The sequence below is a fragment of the Bos indicus x Bos taurus genome, chromosome 25, assembly GCF_003369695.1.
Source record: "Bos indicus x Bos taurus breed Angus x Brahman F1 hybrid chromosome 25, Bos_hybrid_MaternalHap_v2.0, whole genome shotgun sequence".
Lineage (NCBI taxonomy): Eukaryota > Metazoa > Chordata > Mammalia > Artiodactyla > Bovidae > Bos > Bos indicus x Bos taurus.
In genome coordinates, this window is record NC_040100.1 from 13398454 (window position 1) to 13408483 (window position 10030).

Consider the following 10030-nt stretch of genomic DNA (forward strand, 5'->3'; position numbering starts at 1 on the left):
CATCTTCCTGGACCAGGGATCGGACCCATGTCCCCTGCATTGGCAGGCGAATTCCTACCCACTCCACCACCAGGGACATCCCCGGATAGACTTTTCAGTCCACTTTGTTGAAGTATAAAGTTGGTACAGTAATTTGTATCTGCTTGAAGTGTACAGTTGGCTGAGTTCTGGCAGTACACACCTATGAAATCCCTTGCTTAATCAAAACATAGAAAGTTTCTGTTGCATTTCCATTTTTGTTCTTAATTTATTTTTAATTGAAGGACAATTACAATATTGTGTCGGTTTCTGCCATACATCAACAATGATCAGCCATAGGTATACATATGTCCCCTCCCTCGTGAGCCTCCTTCACACCTCCCACTCCATCCCACCTTTTCTTTAGATTGTCACACAGCTCCAGTTTGAGTTCCCTGAGTCATACAGCAAATCCCCACTGGCTATCTGTTTTACGTATGGTAGTGTGTATCTCTGAATTTCCACTGACGCCCCTAAAGATTTCTCCTGCTCCTTTTCTCCACCCCAGATCCTAGGCAGCCACCGTGCATACACTCTAATACAGTTGAAAATATTTTTTTTTCTGTATTGAATTGAGTTCTGGCATGCCCTGGACAGTGATGAAGAAAGTCTGTTTGTTTGTAAAAATGTACGCATGTACTCATTGTCCCCAGAAACCACTCTCATGTCTTCAGCCACACAACAAACAAATAAATTCACCCCAGAGCAGTTCTGAATCAATGGAACCCATCTCTCTGTCTCTTGGGTAGAAGCTAGATAAACTGCATTTTTCATTTACCAATGGTATTCTACTCTGACTAGGCCTGATTTTGAAATGATGAGAGAGACCCTTAATATGAAAGCAATTGCAAGCCATGTTTTTATTGACAATCCGATAGATTTTGCTGTGTTCCAAAGTCATCCACAATTATTTGGCTGGCTTTTGTTTATTTGGCTATAACCTGCATATTTTAGTTTTCCCTCAAGGCTGTTAAATGTGGGTTAATAGTTTTATGCACCTCTTCGATCATTTCAAATAGAAAATTCCTTTTTCTCTTAAATGAGAATTAATTGTATTTGAGCTCAAAGGGTTTTTTTTCCCTAATGCATTAGGGTTGTGGATAATGACATTTATTTCTCCTCATGGGCCCAGCAGCAAAATCTAAAATAATCCTGTTCAATTCAAAAGACATTTATAGGGCATTTGTTTTTTGCGAGATACTTTTCTTGGTCCTTATGGTATGTAACAATGAGTAGAATGCTGCAGTGCTGAAACAACAGCAAAGACAAAAATCTCTAACAGGGAAAGACACATTAATAGAATGTAGAAGTATATAAATTGAAATACATCACATGATGCGGTGGCTTTGTGGAAGGAAGGGAGATGGGGTAGGAGTAGGTATAACTGGGGGGATTAGGTTTCAAAATAAGAATTTTTAAAAATAATTTTATTCATTTTTGGTTGTGCGGGTCTTCCTTGCTCTGCACAGGCTTACTCTTGTTGAGGCAAACTGTTCTCTAGTTGCAGCGCACAGGCTTCTCTTGATGGGAAGCAAGGGCTCTAGGATGAGCGGACTTCAGGAGTTGCAGCTTGCAGGTTCTAGAGCGTGGGCTCAGTAGTTGTGGCACACAGACTTAGATGCCGTTCAGCATGTGGAATCTTCCCAGACCAGGGATCAAACCTGTGTCCCCTGTATGGGCAGGCAGATTCTTAACCACTGAACCACCAGAGATGTCCGGGGTATATCTTATACAGGGAAGACCTGCCGGGAGCCGGCGAGAGACATTCCGCTCGTGACAAAGGTCATGAGGAAGGAGGCTCGGGATACGCAAAGGCGGGATCGAGCCTCGGGAGTCTCCCCGGATATTCTCGAGTATCTTCCCCCAAAAAACCAGAGTCTGCCTACTTTATTGCTTTGTGCTCTCACCTCTGACTTTACTAGGGGCTGTCCCCCACCACCATCTTGCTCTCTCTGTCAAAGAGTTAACTTACAGCTCCAATTAATAAAGTTCCTGGGCAATTAGGAGTGTTTAAATCCAAACCCCTCAGATGGCTCTCTAACTCGCCTGACAAGTTTACCCGGACTCCTACAGCTACGTATACGATTGTTTACAGTCTCCCAGCCTCAAGAGGCATGGGAAGCTTAAGATATTCAAATAGCTTAGAGCCTCTCAGAGAGTTAGAAACTGTCAGAATAAGACTAGTAAGGGATGTCATTGATGAGTCAATGTTTGTTGCCAAGTTTTCACATCCCCTGAATTGTATCCTTGAATATGTATTAATTAATAGTTGGTATGTAGAAAAAATAAGTAGTGGCCTTGGTGTTAGTAACTTTAGACCCTTAAGGTAATAAATTCTTTCCTTTGTTGTAAACCCATTACACATCCACCCTATAGGAATGCAATTTTATCTTCGGAAGATGGCGCCAAACCTTAAAATAATTACTCTTAGAGAAAATAAGTCTTTGTTGATAAGTCCTTGTCAAGAGTCATAAAATGTTAGTAGGCCTTCTGGCCAGAAGATGATGTAAATCACCTAAACCATTTGTATACGATAAATTTGTAGGAAAGAAACCCTGGTTTTTGATAAGAGTCAAAGACTGCTGACTTTGCATCCCCTATTATCCTCTATGTGTAACTTAGGGTATAAAAACCCCTGTTGAAAATAAAGCTACGGGCCTTGCTCACCAGCGCTTGGTCTCCCCATGTCATTCTTTTCACATTCTGGCTGAAGTCTCCATCTGGAGCGCGGAACCCACCATGCTTATTAATTATGCCTGGGCTTCTAAGACCCACTCGAGAAGGTGTCTAGGGTGAGGCAGCTTCTGCTATTTGAGAGGGCGCCTGCGGCCTACGTAAGTGGTGCAAACTTCTTGTCTTGAAGTTTTATTGGTTTCCCGCGTAAACCAAGCTACTCAGCCTCTTTTCTCCACTGAATTTTCCTACTGAGCTATCCTCACTCTATTATTCTTTATATCTCTAATTAGCATATAAATAGTCGCCTAGGCCGTCTCTCCTTCGAATACCCTGGATCAGCTGGGGCTGGTCCCCGGCAGAAGACCGTTGGGTGTTTTTGAGAATCTTCAAGTTGTCTGTCAGACTAAGCCAAGAAACCAAGAGTTAACACTGAAAAGATGAGTTGGGGAACCTATAGCAAAAGAGCATGGCTGAGAAAGTGTATCCGTAAATCTGTGGGCAGTGGGAGCCTCAGCAGGTAGAGGCAGAGAATGGTGGGATTTGAATGTGCAGGACCGGGGAGGACAGATGGAAACGGGGAAGGGCTGGAGGGAAGAGGACCAGTCACAAGCCTACTTCAGCAGTTCAGGTCCCACAGTCAGCTGGGATCTTAGGAGGAAATGCATAAGAAGCTGGCCCTTCTTACCTGTGGTTCCAAACCTGCAGACTGAACCAACCAATCATATTATACATACTTCTTGAAAACATCCACGTGTAAGTGGACCTGCGTAGTTCAAACCTGCGTTGTTCAAGAGTCAGCTATACACCCAAGAGGGGACTTCCCTGATGGTCCTGTGGTTGAGACTTCAATGCAGGGGGCGAGGGTCGATCCCTGATTGGGGAACTAAGATCCCATGTATAGAGTGGGCAAAAAAGAGTGAGAGAGAAAACCTGTACAACCAAGAGAACTGATGTTCACACCAGAACTTATACATGACTGTTTGTAGTGGTGTAATTTAGAATAGCCCCAAAGTGGAAACAAACCGAGCATCCATTCCCTGGTGTGAGAAACCGCCCTCCCCTAGAACGCAAATCCTGCAGTACCCTCCTCTCCGGCCCTGCCCACCTGGCTGGGGGCTGGGGGCTGGCCTTTACAGTTCTCCGAAGTCTGGGTCTCCCTGTCTTCATGGCCTGAAAGACCTCAGAAAGGAGAGCTTCTAATCCCAGTGGCATTTAGCTTCGCTCTTTAAACATCTGGGTCACAGATACGCTCAGTTAATTAATGTTCTTAGCGCTGCGCGTGTGCCTGCTGGATAATAGATTGATTCATAATTTCAATAAGCAGCTGTGTATATCTTTCCCCCGAACATAAAGGCAGCTTGCTGTCATTCATCACTTTGCATTTGGTGAATTTGAATATATTCAGAGAGACATTGTCGAAGGAGGGATGGGGGAGGGCTTCTGATTTTTTTTTTTTTTAACCGTTTTGCCTGTAACAATTACTCTGATTTGAAACTAATTTGGATTTAAAACACATGTTAACCACATCTCTCTCTCTCATGGGCATTTAATAAACTCCCTGTCACTTGTTTCTAAGGGGATCAGGAAGACTCCCTTTGGGGATCAGAGCAGAGGGTTTCTGAGCAGTTTTCACTGGAAGAGAAATCCCCTATAGAGGATCTTATCCTCTGGAGAAAAGGCACATGTGTCCCGGGCAAGGCTGTTTTCCTGCTCCATTTCTGGCCAGAAATGCCCAGGATCTCAGAAGCCCAGGATCAATCTGAAAGGAGATCCCTCCGCTGCTCAGCTCCTGGGCCAGGGCTGCCAACCATTGGGTCTCTGGGATCCCAAGGATAGAAGCCAGAGCCCAGACAGGTTGACCAGATGTCTTCAGGCTTGTTTCCTTTTCTTTGAAACAGGAAGGGTAGTAGAACCTAATTCATAGGTTGTTGTAGAAATTACATTATTTCTTCTCTGGGGCCAAGGATGCCTCCAACACATGCTGGCTGATAATATTATTTTGTAATGGATTAGGGATCTCTTGTTTATTGATGATCATCACTGCAGCTCCAGCCTCTCAGAGGATCGTGAGAACAGACATAAAGGCTGTGCTTGCAGCTCGCCAGCCTGCACTTGAATCATCTCAGCGGGAACACAGCCTTCACTGCCTGTCCCTAGGCTGGGCACACAGAGGACATGTTTGTGGGTTTCAAGAAATAGCCGTGGCTGCATTTTGGAAATGTTGATGTTCATCACATTTGTCACGTGCTCATTCACAAACATGTTGAGAGCCCTTGGTCTGTGATTGTCTCCTAGGAAGGAGTGAAATAAATTAGACACAGTCCCTGCCCCCAAAGGAATGTGAAAGACGGGTGAATGTATTTGTTCAAAAATTAGAATACAGGAATTTAAACAAAATGAGCAGGCAAGAGGGGCCAAGACACCAAACTAGTATGGACTCACAAATAGTTGTGCAAAGGGTTGACAGGCGACATTATCTGTGTATCAGAGAGCTACTGCTGTGTAATAACTACCCCCAAACCTTAGTGGCATAAAACAGTATACATGTATGACTGCTTATGAGTCTAAAGATCAGGTGAGCAGTGATCTGGACCAGGCTCAGATGCTTTGGGTTGGATTCAGTCATGTGTCTTCCTTCCATCAGCTAGCAGACTGGCTGAACGCTGTCTGATCCATGATAACCTCATTCACTCATCTGATGGTTGACCAGCTAGCTGGTTGGTTGAACCACGTGTCTATCATCCTCTAGCAGGCCAGCTTGGGCTTACTGCCACGGTAGCAGTAGGGTTCCAGGAGGGTGGAAATTTGCAAGCTGTATACCAGGAACAAACACCTCCTCCTTTCTGCTACTTTCTGTTGGTCAAAGCAAGGCAAGTCACAAGGCCAACCAGTATTCCAGGATGAGGAGAGAGACTCCACTTCTTAATGGAAATTCCAGCAAAGTCATGCTGCCCAGAAGGATGTGGCCACTTTGGCAATTCACCCCATGCTACCTACCATTTGCTGTAGTACATGGAGCAGAGGGCAAGGCCCAGCACTGGACTGCACATTTAGGATATTTCTGCCTTTTCATCATTAGAAATAACATTGCAGTAAATCCCTTGGAGTAGGAAACACCAACCCATTCCAATATTCTTGCCTGGAAAATTCCATAGACAGAGGAGCTTGCTACAGTCCTTGGGGTCACAAACAGTCAAACACAACTGAGCGACTGAGCATGCAAAATACCTTGTAAATTTTTTCTTCCAGCTTTACTGATGTAACTGGCATACAGCACTGTTTAAGTTTAAGGTGTACAGCATAATGATTTGACTTACATCTTGAAATGATTATCAGAGTAACCCATCAACTCACATGGATACAAAATTAAAGAAATAGAAAAAGAAAATTTTCTTGTGATGAGAGCTCAGGATTTACTGTTTTAACTTTCATATGTAATATATGGCAGTGTTAATTATATTTATCATGGTGTACATTACATCCCTGCTGCTACTGCTACTAAGTTGCTTCAGTCGTGTCCGACTCTGCGACCCCATAGACAGCAGCCCACCAGGTTCCTCTGTCCCTGGGATTCTCCAGGAAAGAATACTGGAGTGGGTTGCCATTTCCTTCTCCAGTGCATGAAAGTGAAAAGTGAAAGTGAAGTCGCTCAGTCGTGTCCGACTCCTAGCGACCCCATGGACTGCAGCCCACCAGGCTCCTCCGTCCATGGGATTTTCCAGGCAAGAGTACTGGAGTGGGGTGCCATTGCCTTCTCTGCACTTGCATGCAGCAGGTATAAAATTCAGTTCAGTTCAGTTCAGTTGCTTAGTCACTCAGTTGTATCTGACTGTTTGCAACCCCGTGGACTGCAGCCCACCAGGCTCCTCCGTCCATGGGATTTTCCAGGCAAGAGTACTGGAGTGAGGTGCCATCGCCTTCTCCGACATTACATCCCTAGTACTTATGTATCTCATAGGTGGAAGTTTGTACTTCTTGACTGCCTTCATCCAGGTCCTCCTCCTCCCCCACCCTCCCTACATAAACTTTTGTTCACAGTTATATTTTCTTGGGATAGGTGGAAGGTTTTTTTTGTTTGCGTGTTTGTTTGTTTGTTTGGCTGTGCCACAGTTAGTTAGTTCCCCGACCAGGGATTGAACCTGGGCCCTCATCAATGAAAGCACCAAGTCCTAACCACTGAACTTCCAGGAAATTCCCAAGATTTTTAAAAGTAGATTGATTGGATCAAAGGAGAGAAACATAAACATTTTAAAAGTGCAGAGTTCACATTTTGAAATTCCTTTTCGAAAGGTGGTAGTTATTTACCGTCCCTCCAGTCCATCTTAGGCTCACCTTGACAAAATACAGATAATCTCTTTTTTAAAAAATATGGTGTCTCATTGTTTTGATTTTTATTTAACACCTAACATGCTGAATGCTTTTTAACATGCCTGTTTCTTCTTCAGTGAGCTGCCTCTTTGGGCCCTTTTGCAGCAGGATAGATTTAATTGATCCCAGTTAACAAATGAGGAGGAAGTGGAGGCTCAGAGAGGTCAAGTGACTTGTTCAGGTTGGCCCAGCCAGCTGGAAGCAGAGCCAACATTAGAATTCAAATGTCCTGCTTTTTCATTTATTCCTGTTCCCCTTGTGGTTGAACAGAAGGCCAGACTCCTGAAATACTGGCCATGCTTAGGAAGAAGTCAGAGAGGGGCCCGGGGAATCTGTGTCCAGGCTTCGCAAGCCGAGGGCCTCCTGGGTGGGGCGCTCCTATGAGTGGGGTTGGGGTGGGGTGGGGGACAGTGCCAGGCCTGAGACGGTAGCCGGGACTGCAGCCCAGACAGTCGTGGGGCACCCATGTCCCCTCGTGATCTCACCTCTGCCGCCCATGGCCCTGCCACTCTGCTTTTTCCCCAGCTGGCTCGCTACACCAAGGAGGGCTTCCTGCACTTGGGCGCCCTGGGGACCACCACGCTCCTCCCTGACACCCGCTGCCTGGTGGACAACGCCAAGAGTCGGCTGCCCCAGCTCCTGGACTGCGACAAGGTCAAGAGCAGCCTGTACAAGCGCTGGAACTTCATCCAGGTGAGCCCTCCACGGACAGGCTGGGCAGGCAGCCTGGAGCAGGTGAGGATGCCACGGGCTTCCCCTGGAAGGGCAGCAACAGAGTGCAACCCAAGGTCTCCCAGCTTGAGGCCAGACACTAGACTCAAAGCGTGTTCAGGGGGATCCCAGGAGCCTTTCCCTCTTAGTAGCCAGGCACTATGGTAATTCTCTCTTTCTCTCTACCCACTCCCCACCTCCTTTCCCTGTCTCTGGCTCTCCCTGGCTCTCTGTGTGTCTCTTTCTATCTCTGTTTCTCTCTCTCATTCTCTGTATCTTTCACCGTCCATCTGTCTCTCTCTTTCTCTGTCTGTCCTTATCTCTGTCTCTCTGTCTCTGTCTCTTTTGTCTTTCTCTGGTCCTGTCTCTGTCTCTCCATCGCTGTCTCCCTGTCTCCTTCTCTGTCTGTCTGTCTCCCCTCCTCTCACCCCCACCTCCTCCCAGAACGGCGCCATCATGAACAGAGGCACGGGACGCTGCCTGGAGGTGGAGAACCGAGGCCTGGCGGGCATTGACCTCACGCTCCGCAGCTGCACGGGGCAGAGGTGGACGATCAAGAACTCCATCAAGTAGTGGGGGGAGCCGGGCCCCCGGGACAGGGCCTGCCTTGCTCTGGACCAGCCACACTGGGAGAGAAACAGCAAGACACCGGGGGGTGCTCAGTGGGGCTTCTCCAGGGCAGCCTGGGGCCCCCGGTGGAGACTCTGCGTCTTCATCAGGCATCCAGCTTCCTGAGGCTCATGCACCCAGGGAAAGGCCCCTGACCATTCTCTGGGAACCCAGAAGCCGTGTCTTCTGCAGCCCGATGTGGATCTGGTACCAAGGAGCAAGACAACACATCTCTTGGTCATCTTCCCACCCGCCGTCAGGACGGGACTGGCAGGAGCCACTCCTTTTTCTCATCTCACAGCAGCTTCTCTCCTCAGCCTTCAACAAAGGGGAGGGGGCTGGGCCATATCCTAGCTCCTCCTCCTCCAAGAAGGCAGCGAGGCCCTGGGACTCAGTTTCCCCCAGGTTGCCTCTGCCCAGATGCCCATTTACAGCCCAAGATCACCACCCCAAACCTTTCAGCCGGTGGCCTTGGACTTTGCTGGACTCCCACCCCTGAGATGACCTGGGAGGATGCTTCCCTGGTCACCTGGGCGCCAAGGTGCCTATGTGCCAGCTTTTCCGCTTGTGTCCTCAAGAGGGAGCCAGAGAGCATACGGCCGGCCTCGGCTGTGAGGGGCCCCGGCTGGAGCTGTTCTGCCCTGCCTGCCCAGGGACCGAGCATCCCCCAGACACGCCGTTAACTGCCGCCGCGGGGGCGCCAAACAGCCTCCACCTGGAACTTAAGGACTGCCATCAGCACGGCACGGGGGGCCAGGACTCTGGAGGGTGCTCATCTCGTGTCTCCCCGCACTCTGCTGGCTGACGGGAGAAGGCAGCCGAGTCCTCGCGGAAGAGTAATCCTATTTTTCCGATTGCCCTCTGGTTAGGGTGCACTTATAAATCAGAGTTAATATATGGACGCGTGTGCATGCGTATGAAGGTGTGTGCGTGGTGTGTGTGTGTGTCCGGGTGTGTGCGTCTGAGTGCATGGTAGAAGAGGCGTAGCGGTGTGACCCTGGACTTGTCGCTTTATTGCCCACCCGGCTCAGGTCAAGGATGCGAAGAAGCTTGCCCGAGGTGGGGGAGGGGGTGGCCACGGTCATTGGCCGGGAGGACGTGGCTGGGCCTTGCCCGCTGTGCCGCCCCAGATGGAAGGCTGCCCTTCCGCCGGTTCCCATCTGTCTCCCTCATGCTGTCCGGACAAGCCCGGCCCAGAACCAAACTCTGTCCCTGCCCAGTTTGGGGTTCACAGTGTCTCATTTGGTGGCATCTTACTGGTGAAGGTTCCCCCCCACTTGTGAAATAAATACATGTGAGCAATTCCCAACGCAGCCTGGTTCGCTTTTTTTTTTTAATTTTTAATTGGAGGATAATTGTTATGTTGGTTTCTGCTGTACAACAACGTGGATCAGCCATAAGTATACATATATTCCCTCCCTCTTGAGCCTTCCCCCCACCTCCCCCCAGTCCCACCCTTCCAGGTCATCACAGAGCACCCAGCTGAGCTCCCTGTGTTACATACCAGCTTCCCACTAGCTGTCATGGGCTTGTCTGATGGCTCAGTGGTAAGGAATCTGCCTGCCAATGAAGGAGACATGGGTTCGATCCCTGGGTCGTGGAAGACCCCCTGGAGAAGGAAATAGCAACCCACTCCCAGTATTCTTGC

General features: G+C 48.2%; 1 protein-coding gene across 1 annotated transcript in view; it reads left to right on the plus strand.

Annotated features, from left to right (window-relative positions):
* GALNT17 (polypeptide N-acetylgalactosaminyltransferase 17) overlaps positions 1 to 9692 on the plus strand; it is a 432156-nt gene extending 422464 nt beyond the window's left edge. The window contains exons 10-11 of the mRNA XM_027526765.1: positions 7588 to 7755; positions 8218 to 9692. Of these exons, the coding sequence (XP_027382566.1) occupies positions 7588 to 7755; positions 8218 to 8346 (297 nt within the window). The 3' untranslated portion in view covers positions 8347 to 9692. The remainder of the gene's footprint in view (positions 1 to 7587; positions 7756 to 8217) is intronic.
* Positions 9693 to 10030: the final 338 nt, after the last annotated feature.